Source organism: Anopheles maculipalpis, chromosome 3RL (assembly GCF_943734695.1).
Source record: "Anopheles maculipalpis chromosome 3RL, idAnoMacuDA_375_x, whole genome shotgun sequence".
NCBI lineage: Eukaryota > Metazoa > Arthropoda > Insecta > Diptera > Culicidae > Anopheles > Anopheles maculipalpis.
This window is the reverse complement of record NC_064872.1, coordinates 11,398,108-11,411,738: the sequence shown is the minus strand read 5'-3', so window position 1 is coordinate 11,411,738 and position 13,631 is coordinate 11,398,108. Positions and strand designations below refer to the sequence as shown.

The 13,631-nt window shown below is 44.6% G+C and overlaps 2 protein-coding genes across 2 annotated transcripts in view; one reads left to right on the top strand and one right to left on the bottom strand.

The window, feature by feature from the left end:
• Nucleotides 1–13,631, top strand: part of LOC126560407 (methionine aminopeptidase 1D, mitochondrial) — a 312,884-nt gene that overhangs the window by 292,356 nt on the left and 6,897 nt on the right. The window lies entirely within an intron of this gene.
• LOC126560404 (uncharacterized protein K02A2.6-like) lies at nucleotides 8,323–12,798 on the bottom strand. The gene has a single exon (XM_050216363.1). The coding sequence runs from the start codon at nucleotides 12,796–12,798 to the stop codon at nucleotides 8,323–8,325; it is 4,476 nt and encodes a 1,491-aa protein (XP_050072320.1).

Below are 13,631 nucleotides of genomic sequence, written 5' to 3'. Positions count from 1 at the left end.
GGGGAAAAAACGTTAGGAGGCTTAGGAGAAAGGACGTTCGTTCTAGGGAATATTAGCACATCTTCCAACCAGAACGGTGTACGGAATATGAACACAGCAAAACATTTCCTCGCTTGTATTTCTCGAACCAGTCTCATCCACTGTATCATTGTTTTCAGTCATTGAGGATTTAGGTTTTTAAGTGAGCAATGAATTCCTTGGTAGTAGCTGGTAGAGTGGAGCGGTTGCGGGATAAATTTCAAAATGATTCAAATGATAATTTATTACACCGACCTAATGGCTGTTTGTTGCCAGAAACGGCAACCTGGGTGATGGGTTTGTTGTAAAACTATGTGAACAAATATCTGCAATATTTGAACAGACAGCCCCGCAAAGAAGCAAAAGACAACACAGATCTGAATTTATTCAAAACCCCTTTTTTATGTACCAATCTGCTACAAGTTGTGCAGGAGGTTTTATGAATTAGTTAGAATTATCTGCATAGTTGAGGACTTTTGTACCTGTGGCCAATGAATCGCTGTCTAGTGCTGTTTTCGAGGCTTAAGCTAGTCCAATAATCAAAAACAGAGTTAGTTTTCTGTTTTATTTCCATAGTTCAATTACATTTTATTATATCGTGAAGAATAAATTATAACCCAACCGTTGAACGGCACGCTTTTTGCAACGACTATACAGCATTTTCGTCTTGATTATTCAGATCTTCAGATACAGGATCGCTTCTTGCTAAACATTCCTGCAGTAGATGTGAATTAATTACTAGCGCGCTTCATTACGGAATACTTTTGCATGGAATAATATTCCTTTGCTGACGAGACAGGAGTAACATTCCATGCGTTACATAGCGTAGCTTGCATGTAAATTCGGAGCATAAGGCTTGAAAGTTTCTTTCAAACATGAATACTTAGTTGATTTTTCTTTTAAAATTGTGTTGAGCTGCGCCGCTCACTTGAAAGTTTGATTAAAACTCTAGGGAATATTGTCGAACCATATTAAAAATTTTCACCATTCTTAATGCGTCTGAATTAATGAAAAAATATAAACTATTAACAACTCACTGTGATTTAGTAAGCTTTAATCAATATACGAAATTGGTAGTCCAACGCGATATCCTTCCATTTTATTAACGACATTTCACATTTTTCATTCGATTTTCGTAAGAAATGATTAATTTAAATCAATCAATGAAAGCGAATCAGTGTCATATTACGCGCAGTTCCCGTTCCACGTCGAGCATAACGTTTCACGCAACGACACCCAATCAATCAAACATCTTCCAGCCACAGATCACTGTGAACATCGGAATCAATTAACTTTAAACAAATTTAATAAAATTCAATCATTACAAAACCCATTAAAATAATAACATTTTTCACCTATCCATCACGCTGGAGCCATCTACTCCATTTGGTTGATTATCCCGTCCACGGCTCGGAGCCAAAGTTTTCGCAACACATTTACAGGAACACACCGGGAATGCTAGGGAAAACCGATCACTTCCGCCTGCACCGTAGTGAGCGGGGCGGAAGCTTCATGGGTTGATGAATGATGGAGTCATCCCTGATGCCGAGCGGAACTGGTGATGAGTGTGACCAAGGTAATCATACTCGCTCGGCTGAAAGTATCAGCTTACGTACTAACGAAGCGAATATAAATTACAATCGGGAGTGCAGCGAAGAGAAGCGCCACTTCCACAACGTGCTACCGACTGGTGACAGTAGAGTTTCTTTTTTTACTTCTACGACTTACTGAAACACTTGCACATGAATTGATGTGAGCAGAGTTATGGTGCAAGCGGTGTATTGCCATTGCGCAAAACCAAGATATCTCCGCTCTTGGGTTTGAAGTTTTTTGTTGATTTTCAATATCCAGAGAAGAAGCTATCAAGCAAATTGTTGAATTTGAAGTGCTGGAGAGGAGTTGGACAGGTGAAAAAAGTCTTGTTCCAAACTGAAGATGATGTGACAACAACGGTCAATTTAATTTAAGTCATCTTCACATGGCAGGACCTGGGTTCAAATCCCATGTGGACCGTTCTTCCGTAGTGAGGACTGACTAGTCAATTACGTACTATCGGCAAGTCTAGTAAAGCCATTCAATGGTCGCCGTGTCCTTGAAGGTCGTTTAGACTAGAAGATAATGTAATGAATAATATTCAATAGCAATTTAACGTTCAACTAAAAAATTGTTTTCTTTTCAAGGGCACATATTAAACATAATTTCAATGGAGTAACTAATTCGTCAACGTTCTTACCATCACGTATAACTTTCGGATAGAGGGAGCACAAATATCTATATTTTATACTACTTCTACAAAGCACAATCAAAAGACAGAAATGACAATCAATAAGTGACATTTTAAATCGGTAAATCCAAGAAAATCAATTATGTTTCCAGAGAAGTCATTAGATGGTCATTAATTACGCATCCCATACGTATACCATAAATTCTCGTGTGATTTTTCTTCCCTCGATATGCGTTGGATGATGTTCACCGGAAGATGGTGAGACCGGAAGATTGACCACCGTCCTGCCAAGTTAAATACTATGTCCACACATTTGTCCTTTCGTTTGCTCGTGGTACTAATATGCGTGCATCTTTCTGGTGCTAGGCGAAGTAACTCATAGAGGAGTTCGTACGAGCAGCATCGAAAAACTGTAAAAGCCCGAACGAATTGAAGCGCCCGCATTCATGCTAAGATGAACGAAATTTTAAGACCCTCCTGAAGGATGTACGTCTCACTTCCAATGCGTCAAGAAAATGGAGCGTAAACAGTGAACTGTATCACAAGCAGGTCATCAGATAGCCAAAGAATTGGTGTCAAATCTGATGTCCTGATGACCAATGAATGATTCCCTTCTGAAGAAGGATCCCTAACCCGTGAAGCCCCATGACCGGTGAAGCTCCCCTCTTCGACGAAGCTTCCTTGTCCGCGAGACATTCCTGATCGGCAAGGCCCTCTGGTCGGAGAGCATCCCTCAACTCGGGGCGCTTTGTGAGGTGGGAGCCCCAAGCGGTCGCTCAGTCCGCTTATACGAAGATCTGCCTCTGTTTCCGGGCCCGCCATGTAAGGACCTGTTGCAATATAGGATTTTAAACAAAGCAAAACATAGTACGATGGAGCAGCACATTGAAAACATTATTCATCAAGCTTGGCTGTGCAATAGACGTGTTTTCAACCTGCGAAGCGATTTACTCAACGATGGCGAGCCTTGATAACGGATACTATACGGGATTTTCCTTCTTCGATAATCTAACGCTTGGAGTTGTGAACACACTAAAGAATCTTCCGAAGGTGAGGGACGTACAGTCCAAAACTTACTTGCCTTGCGAAACCGCGCAAATCGCTGCATGGGAAACGGCAAACGGCATTCTTTTGCCAAGGGACATGAAGTGTTTCTATCTGTCGACGAATGGGCTAAGTGTGCAGTGGTCTTACCGATATTCGAAACGTGAAAAACACCCCGTAGGAAATCTCCACATTCCTCGATTGGATCAAATTCGAAAACTTAATTTGGACATATCGGGAAAAATGTTCGAAATTGAAAGCATCGGAGATGTGGCCAAAATTTATCTTGTATATCAAACGCCTGACACAACTTGTCCCAAAATTTATCTAGTGGAAAGGAAGAATGTAGAATTGCATCTATTGGCCGACTCCTTTACTACATATTTTCGGATGTGTATCGCTCATCTCGGACTACGATGCTGGCAATTGTCCTTTGCTAGCTGTGGTCTGCCGGGATGGGTCGAACAGCTATTTCAGCTATTGGCACCACATCTACTGGATGGAGATGATAGGCCTCAACCGAAGAAAATTGTTTACAAAAAAGAACAAACGTTATATAACGTGATTGATCCGGAAATATTTTGGCTGAATCAGGTAAACTATCTAAAACATATATTTAAAAAAATCTAATACATTATAAATATATTACAGAGACACCTCGTTTGATCGTGATGAGAAGCGTAGTACAAACATACCAACAAATCCCTGACGAATCATCATCACGCAAGCTTCCTATGGTGACTGCAGATCGTAAAACATCTGCAGTAACATCTGCGTAAAACATAAAACATAAACTTACGTACACAATCAGAAACGCACGATCCATCTTGGAAAACCATTTTCACCGGAAACCATCCGAAGCGACCCAAAATCAGAGTCCTGGCGATGCTGATGTACTGCCCTGTGATTGTGCCAAGCGACATGGTTGTGATTTTGTCTCGCGTTTTAGTATCATTGGCCGGTGCGCCTTTTCAAGCTACACCTTTACTTCCATGGTACGTCAGTTGTGAAATTCTGGAAATGTGTGTGTGTGTGTGTGTTTTTTTTTTAGCTGCGCAATGATTTTACAGTGTTGGTGAAAAGGAATTATTGATTTTTCCATTAAGCTTAAAGATGTAAAATGCTCGCGTGAGAAGAGAGAAGAAAATGGAAGAATTACTGCCAAAGATCGCTAGCTAGCAGTCATCATGAACTATCCTAATACATAGAAACGTTCTACAGAAAAAAAGTGGTAACAGAAGAACAGTTTTTCCTACAGCAGATTGAAAACCTTTTCATCTTTTGAACAGATTTTCTATCTGTTCAAAAGAATCGTGAGCAGATGGATGTCGAGGGTGGTACTCTCGGGAAGGGTGATTCATCCATAATATACCCAGCCCCACACACTTAGAAAAGAGACACGTTCCTCAGTCGATATCAACATACTGAATAAATCTTGTATATATCAATACATAGGTAGACTAGGAGGATATCAGCCAAGATCATTTTGTGCTGGAAAGGTGGTAGCGGATCAGGGAATGGACCCACTATTCAGAAGACGTGGCAAACGTTTCGCATAACTACAGTCACTGTTTAGATCGAAGAAAAGACGAACATTCGAGTAAACTCTAAAATGCAATAGAATGACCAAGAAAGCACAGTGAGGAACTGAGTAAGAATAAATCCAAAATCTCAATCATTTTCTTTGCCATACCATCCCTAAACACAATCTGATGCAAGGAAGCACCAAGGGAATGTATCATTGATGCGCTAGTGTGAGAACGAATGGGCCGTTGCGTTTGAACGTGGGTCAACGATGGAGTGTCGAACCTTAGTGAGGTCGGAAAAATCGCGTCAAAGCCGAACCGGAACTAAACTCTCGGTCGAGAATCAGAGCACATTTTATGTGCACAACCGAGCACGTGTGTTTGTGATAGTGCGTATTGGGTTGTGTTGAACAGAGGGGATTTTTATCGGTGGCAAAAGGAAAACGAAGGAAAGCAAAGCTGTGGTTCCTGTTTTTGCTTCCAACGAGGATAATGGTAAAGTCTGCTAGAAGTATTTAGTTGTTGTATTGAGTGCGAGCATATGGGTGTGAGTAAACGTTTCATTTTATCATCTCCATCATTGATTACTACCACAGACATACCAATCAGCATTGCTGATGCGTGGTACAATCTCTATTAACCAGTCTATTTCCTATAGTCAGTTGTGGGGGTTTCATCTTCATTTTGTTTATTTCCACATTGCTCATTTTCATTCGTGAGGGTTGTTGTAACCTTCGGGGTGTTTCTCTTCATGTGGGTTTGTTTCTATGGTTGGATGGTTGAATACATTCTGTAGACATTGGGTCAAAAGAAAGGAAGTTTTTTATGCTTAATGTTTTCCTTTATTTTCCTTCAGTCAGGGGAAAGCTCTTTCATGGAATGGTGGAGTGCGCCTCCATTGAAGAAAAATCTGCGTTTTTAGTCTTGATCATCGGTACATAACTGTTCGCCCTGGTTGGGCACGCGTCACGCTCTGAACAATTGTGTTAGGGGATGAGCGTTGATTTCTTTTCTAAATGTATTTGGTGCTGAGCCGATCTCCTCAAAAACTAATATACTAGTTCGTTGAGTTTAACTTATAATTCTCTTATAATTTCACACATAGTAGTAGTATCCATCATAATTATTAATACTTTCCTGAATACATTCCCCATCAACGGTTTTGGTTAGGATCAGAGCACTTTTTCCAAGACTAAGGTTTGAGATTGAAATGAGATTCATGTTTCCATTGGTCTCTAAACATTATTAAAGCTTTCTATATTCTTATACGAATTTTCAATTATCTGGTTAGTTCGTCACTTAAATAATTTAAATTTTAATGCTTTTAGTGTTTATTTCTACTGACGTTCCTTAAAAACCACAAGACAGAAGAAAGTCACCAAGCCATCAAACGAGTGATAGAGCGTGGTGTTGAAGTGTTGATGGATTAGTAAGGACAACGGCCATCCCTTTGTTCTATCTAAAGGCAAAATGAGCATTTTTTAATTCAACAAAAACCTGTAAAACATGCAAAGCACGCTGTAATTGAGAATAGATTTCTTTAAATCACCGTCTGCGTGCCTGCTCGAAGGGAAGCATCTAAAACGGTGAAATTAGCTCCATGTTTAATTGATTGTCGTTGATATTTTACGACCGCCCGAGCATACCGCTTTCGTCGACTTTCGAAATCGAAATCAGGTATTGCAGCGAATGTCGTGAAATCAAATGACTCTCTGCAGAAAACAACAGGACAGGAACGCCAGAACGTCAAACCCGTACCGTGCAAGGATTTTATGATCTTTTGTGAATCTTAAACAGGGACAACAAGAACTAATTAGGGGAGATTGTAAATTTTACAATCCAATATCTGCCATATAATGAGAGATTTTGGACGCATCGTAAAATGGTACCGTGGTCTTTGCTTTTTAAAGTCGGATTTTGCCATTTCCCTTTGGGTAATTAATTTCTAAGAGTTTCAGAGTAACGAAAAGCAATAAATACAAAGCAGTAGGTAAAGTACATTGACGAGTACCAAATTTAATAGAACTTAGAACATCGGCAACCAGTTTCTTGGATCTAGATTTTGATCGTTAACATCACTTTCTGTGCCAACACACCCAGAAACCGCAAATTGATGGATTGAAAGTGTGTTGCATGTGACACAAGCAAACACAAGTTAGACAGGAACCGCATAGGAAGCGGGTACCTAAAGCCCAGGATAATATGAATGTTAAATATTTACCATTCAAACATCAGAGACGCATGGGTCGGCCTTTCTGGTGGTAATCTCCAGCTTGCGGAACCAGAAAACCCAGGAATATCGAGTGTCACGGACGCGATTTTTTCACGCGACACGCGTCAAACTTTTGATCCCATCAGGGATTAGGTTCCGCCAGGCAACGAACACAGCGAACCCGCAGGAGTGTTCATCGTACTGGACCGTTACGGAATGCATGGGAAGTCAATCTTGATTGTAGCCTTGCGAGTAGGGACGTGTTTCGTGTTTTCGTGAGTGTGGGTGACATTTGTGACACCGTCTATCAACCACCTCCTAGCGTGTCTTGATGGAAAATCAAACTGTGGCCGAAAGAGACACTTACTTCTTATGCATATATGCTTTGTGTGTATCGAAAGAAGCAGTAATGAGAGTGTTTCGAGTACACAATGCGTTAATGTTTGTCATGTATCAAATGAAAGGTGGTGCAGTTTTCGAGGCTGTCGTCTTCACACGGCAGTACCGGTAATTGAACTCCCAAATGATAGACTATCATCTCCAGAGGTTGTAGTGTCAAAGCAAAAGAAAAATTGAAATCATAACCTTCAAATAAAGTTTTGATAAGCGTGCAAAAAATCAGCTTTTTCGAGCTGGACTATGCTGACGGAGGACGACAATGCACTCGCCATTTTCGAGCGGCGGGTGCTAAGGACTATCTTTGGCGGTGTGTGTGTGTGAGCAAGGCGAGTGACGAAGGAGAATGAATCACGAATGGGGCACCTATTGAGGATGCCGGACTCATGCCCCACCAGAAAAGGGCTCGTTAGTGAACCGTGTTGTAGAGAAGCACAGCGAACTCGTTGGCTGGATCAAGTGGAGTCAAACCTGTCGGAGATCGGACACAGCCGTCTGCTGCCGACTGATCAGCCAATTGATCTTACAATTTGTATTTGTCTGCAATATTTCTTCTTTTAATGTTCCATTTTCCGCTGATTCAATTGGTTTTGTCTGTACCCTAGTCATCTACTTTTGTGTTTGTCACAATATGATAAAAATAACTACACGTTTTACATACATTTAAAACACAATTAAAAACTTTATTACACATTAAAAAACACTACAGTACACACGTCTGTTCTCTCGGGTGGCCGCGTTGGAAGAGAGCCTGGCAAACGGAAGCGCGCGCAGCCGAAGGTAGCCGAACGACACCGCACATCGGTAGCTGTAACGTGACACATCGGTGACAGCACCGAGTAACGGTGCGTAACGCTGCGCGCTCACGGTGCATACAGCACCTCACACAACACCTCCCCCTTTTAAGTCAGCCGGTACGCGCTGAACCTACGAGGCAGTCTTCTAGACCTAGAAGAACGTCGTGGTAGCCGTGCCTGCTGAATGTTGTCTCTGTCGATAGTCGGGGTTGGTTCCTCTATGAAGTTTGCGGGCGCTGCTTGCGATGATGCTGGCGATGATGATGTTTCCACCTGCGCTGGCGGTGCTGACACTGATGCCGAATGTAGTGTAGATGGCGGTGCTGAAGACGCCGGTAGACTACACGATTGATGCGGCAAATCCCATTCATCCAACATGATGTAAAGGGGCAGCTGATGCTCCTTTTTCTGGATCTGATCATCTGGGCCAGCACTTCGACGTCGGAGCTGATTCACGTGCCGTCGATGCCTTCGCTGGTCTTGGGTAACTACCTCGTAAATCACGTTACCCACTCGGCGAATTATCCTTCCGGTCATCCAGCTCCAAGAGTTCGCCTTGTACACCTTTGCGTAAACTAGATCACCCGGCTGCCACTCACGAAAGTCACTTCCAGTGATGGTGTCTGATGTTGCTGGCGGCCGTAGCAAATGGTGAACCGTCCTAGATGTTCTTCCAATCATAAGCTCGGCTGGGGTACGTTGATCTAAAACCGGATTTGGTGTGGATCGATAGGTCTGAAGAAATAGATCCAAAGCTTCTTCCAGCGATGTGGTTCCAACTCGTATCTTCTTCAACGCACGCTTGAACGTGTCCACGAACCGCTCGGCCTGACCATTCGATTGTGGATGAAAGGGTGGAGTTCGTATATGCCTAATGCCGTTACGCTCACAAAACTCCTTGAAGACCTCGCTGGTGAACTGGGTGCCATTATCGCTGACTAATGTGACCGGCGGTCCAAACCTAGCAAATATTCCTCGCAAGATGGTAATTGTAGACGATGAGGTGATACTTGCGGTATTTACTATTTCCGGCCATTTTGAGAAGGCGTCTACCACGACCAGGAAATACGCTCCATCCACTGGACCGGCGTAGTCGATGTGTACCCGATGCCAAGGACCGGATGGTTTTGTCCAAAATGATGGCGCCGCTGCTTGTGGGGATTTGGCTGCGGCTTGACACGCTCCGCAGGTAGCGACGCAATCGGCGATGTCGTTGTCCAGTGATGGCCAATAAACGAAACTGCGCGCGATCGCCTTCATCCGCTGGATGCCTGGGTGTCCTTGGTGTAGCTGGTTCAGGCATCTTTTCTGCAAAACAGCGGGGACCACTACCCTCTCTCCGAAAAGAATACATCCTTCAACGGTCGTAAGCGCATCTTTTCTGCTGTGAAATCGGGCCAAATCCGCACCATAAGCCATGTTTCGAGGCCAACCTGCTTGGATGTACCCGTAAACTTGGCGTAGCAAAACATCATTTCCTGTAGCCGTTGCAACTTCTCTAAAACGAATCGGAAATGGTTTTAGTGATTCTATGGCTACACAACTTACAACCTTCTCCAGCTCGATGCTCGCGATCATGTACTCCGGCTCCGGTTTCGCATGCTTGTTGATAAGCCGCGACAGAACGTCCGCATTCCCGAATTTGTCCGTCGGTATGTACTCTATCTCAAAGTCGTACAGCTGCAGCGTAAGCGCGAACCGTTGCAGCCGATTAGCAGTATATACTGGAATGCCCTTCCTTGAGCCAAAAATCTGGAGCAATGGCCTATGGTCCGTTTGGAGTTTAAAATGCCTGCCATAGAGCATTTTGTGGAAGCGTGTTACCGCAAAGATGATGGCCAATCCTTCGCGGTCTATTTGGCTATACCCGGCCTCTGCCTTTGTTAAGGCCCGCGACGCGTGCTGCACCACCTTAATGGATCCATCTGCAAACCTGTGGCTAATGGTGGCTCCGAGTCTAACTGAGGATGCGTCTGCGGCTACGATGATTTCGGCTTTCGGGTCATAGTGGGTTAGGAGTAAGTCTGATTTCAAGATCTCCTTAAACCTGTTGAATGCACTTTCGCACTGTTTCGTCCAAACAAAACGGCTCTCATTTTTGAGTAAATCGTCCAGGGGGTACCTCAAATCCCGCATCCTGGGAACAAATTTGCCATAATAGTTTATTGCGCCCAAAAACGACCGGACTTCATTAACATTTGATGGCGCTGGAAGCTTTATTATGGCGTCGATCTTCTTTGGGTTCGGCCTTAAACCTGTTCGGTCAATGATGTGCCCGAGGTATTCTATTTGCTGCATCTTGAATGCGCATTTTTCGGCCTTGATCGTAAACCCAAAATCTTTTACACGCTGGAGCACCTTGCTGACATTCTCATCGTGCTCTCTTTCAGTCCTACCCCCGACGACAACGTCATCCATATAACCAGACGTGTCACACAAACCGGCAAGCATCGCATCGATAATCTGCTGGAATGCGGCTGGCGCTATCTTTAAACCGGGAGGCAGACGATTATAGAGGTAAAGACCTCGGTGCGTGTTTATTGTCAGAAGAGGCCTGTAACACTCTTCGATCTCGACCTGCAGAAACGCGTCCGATAGATCTATTTTGCTGAAAAATTTGCAGTGAGCCAACTTTGCAAAAATGTCATCAGGCAACGGCAACGGATACTCATGCGGTTGAAGCGCAGCATTCAGGCCAGTCGAATAATCTCCACAGATTCGAATACTGCCGTTGCTCTTACGTACGACTACGATTGGGGCTGCCCATTCGGAGTAATCGATGGGTGTGATAACATTCATATTTACCAATCGGTCTAGTTCCTTCTCAACAGTGGCCTGCATTGCATATGCCACGGGTCGTCTTGGACGGAAAACTGGACTGCAGTTTTCTTTAAGCTGCAGCTTGATCTGCGCTTTTGTACAAAGCCCTGTACCATGAAACACTTCGGGAAAACTGGCTTGTAACGCTTTCGGAACGTGCGTATTCGTTGAGATGGTTGCACAGAACTTATCCATCGGGACGGACCCAAGGCCAAAACTATCCACCAAATCTGCTCCCAGCAAGAGCAGGTCAACTTGAGCCACACGGATGATCGCTGGCTTGGTGGCGTGGCATACAGTAACGTCCGCTTTAAACTCGCCTAGCAGCTCCAGTCTCTCATTAGAGGCAGTTTTTGCACACACGGTAGGTTTAACCAATGATGGCTTCCCCAAACACTCCCATGCGGCCCGACCTATGACCGATATATCTGAACCCGTGTCCAACTGCAAACGAACGTTAGTCCCATTGATGGAAACTTCCACAAACTTACGGGTGGCTCGCACGCTGCATACTCTAACGGTTTTAGTAGACCGTGGCGGCCGATAGCTTTTACGACCAACGTAGTTTCTCCGCTTGCGACAGCGTTCCTCCCGATGACCCGCTTCACCACACGCTTTGCATTTATGGGCGGATTTCGGACAATCCTTAACCCAATGCCAACCACCGCATAGCCAGCATGCGTTACTTGGCTTATCGTTCCTTGATCGGCCATCGCGAAACGTGCGATGCGAGCGCGATCCTTTATCGGTAAACCTATGATGGTTCCGTTCGCCATTTTGTACTGCCAGTACACTGTGCTCTGCCCCACCAGTTATCATTGCATTTTCGCTTTTAAGGTTTGCAATGCGGTTGCATTCCGCCGATATTTGCTCGAGAGTGATATCGGGGCGCTCTTCAATGCGAGTGAGCAGCTTCACTCGAAAATCCCTATCCGTTTCGTCCTTCAGCCCGCAGACAAAAACCAGACACTTAAGTTGTTCCTCGCTCATCCGACCCAGCTCGAAATCTACACAGGCCCGATTGACTCGACAGGCGTATATTAAAAAGTCTTCACTTTTATTCTTATTGAGCTGCATACATTTGTATCGCTTGGTCAGCAAGGACTCTGTTTTACCAAAAATGGATTTTAGCTTGACAACCGTTGTCTCGAGCGTATATTCACGGGGGTTTCGGGGTAATATGTAGTTCACATACCTTTCGTGTTCTAACGGGCCCAGCTTCCGCAGAAGCAGACGCACTTTGGCTGCGTCGTCGATCCTGGCTGCATCTCTCATGAAAAGATCCTCGTAACGTGAGTACCACTTCTCGAACGTTACGCCCGCGTCAGCCTCGAAGCGAAATTCGGTGATGCTTCTGGCCAACGAATCCAGGATTTGCTCAGGGTTAAGGGGAGCCTCTCGATGCTGCTGATGTGGCTGTGATGCCATCTGCGGTTGTGATACCGGCTGCTGCTGCTCCAACTTGGCCATAACCTGCTGCATTAGTTGAATTATTTGTAGCATTGTGGGCTCACCGTTATGTGTCGCATTTGGTTGCGAAGGCGGATGCTGGCTTGAAGAAGCCGTCGAGAGCGATGGCGGATGCTGGCTTGACGACGCCGTCGAGAGCGATGGCGGATGTTGGCTTGGTGATGAAGGGGCTCCTGCATGCTGATCCCGCGTTGCACCGTTCGGCTGGAACGGCTGACCATACCCGGGCTGTAGATGCGCGGCACCCGGAACATCAAACAGCTGCGAGAGACGACGCTGATCCTCTTCCATGTCTGCGTCCTGCAGGCTCGTGTCCGTGCGACGTCGCTTACGTGGGAACGGAATCTTGCACCGCGTGTTTCACTATTTATGCACTGAATTTTACTCTTCACTTTTAGTCCTCGTCGCCACTTTTGTGTTTGTCACAATATGATAAAAATAACTACACGTTTTACATACATTTAAAACACAATTAAAAACTTTATTACACATTAAAAAAACACTACAGTACACACGTCTGTTCTCTCGGGTGGCCGCGTTGGAAGAGAGCCTGGCAAACGGAAGCGCGCGCAGCCGAAGGTAGCCGAACGACACCGCACATCGGTAGCTGTAACGTGACACATCGGTGACAGCACCGAGTAACGGTGCGTAACGCTGCGCGCTCACGGTGCATACAGCACCTCACACAACATCTACATTATGTAATATATTTCAGTTCCAACGTTAATTATCCTGAACTGTCCGAAAAAGAGGTGTCAAATAAGTACCGACACAGCATTCGACGGAAGCGAATGCTCTGCAGAATATTTTTTACGCTATGGTTTGCTTAGGGAGATTTGCCAAAGGCAGTACTGACAATCAATTTGGGGCGGCCCGGTGGTGTAGGCGACAGCGGCGACGGTCTTCAAACGGCAGGACCGGGGCTTCAAATCCCATCCAGAACGTCCTCCCGTTGTGAGGTCTTACTAACTAACTACGTGGTGTCGGCAAGTCTAGATTTCGATGGCCGGCATGACCTTAGAGGTCGTTACGCCAAGAAGAAGAAGACTGACAATCAATGGCAAACTTATTTAGGAGTCATATGTTAAATGGAGGCAACGAGGTTACTGTGCGTTGTAAGGTTT

Bases quoted from the DNA above. Each gene is read 5' to 3' on its own strand.
- LOC126560404 (XM_050216363.1), bottom strand. From the start codon at position 12,798: ATGGAAGAGGATCAGCGTCGTCTCTCGCAGCTGTTTGATGTTCCGGGT.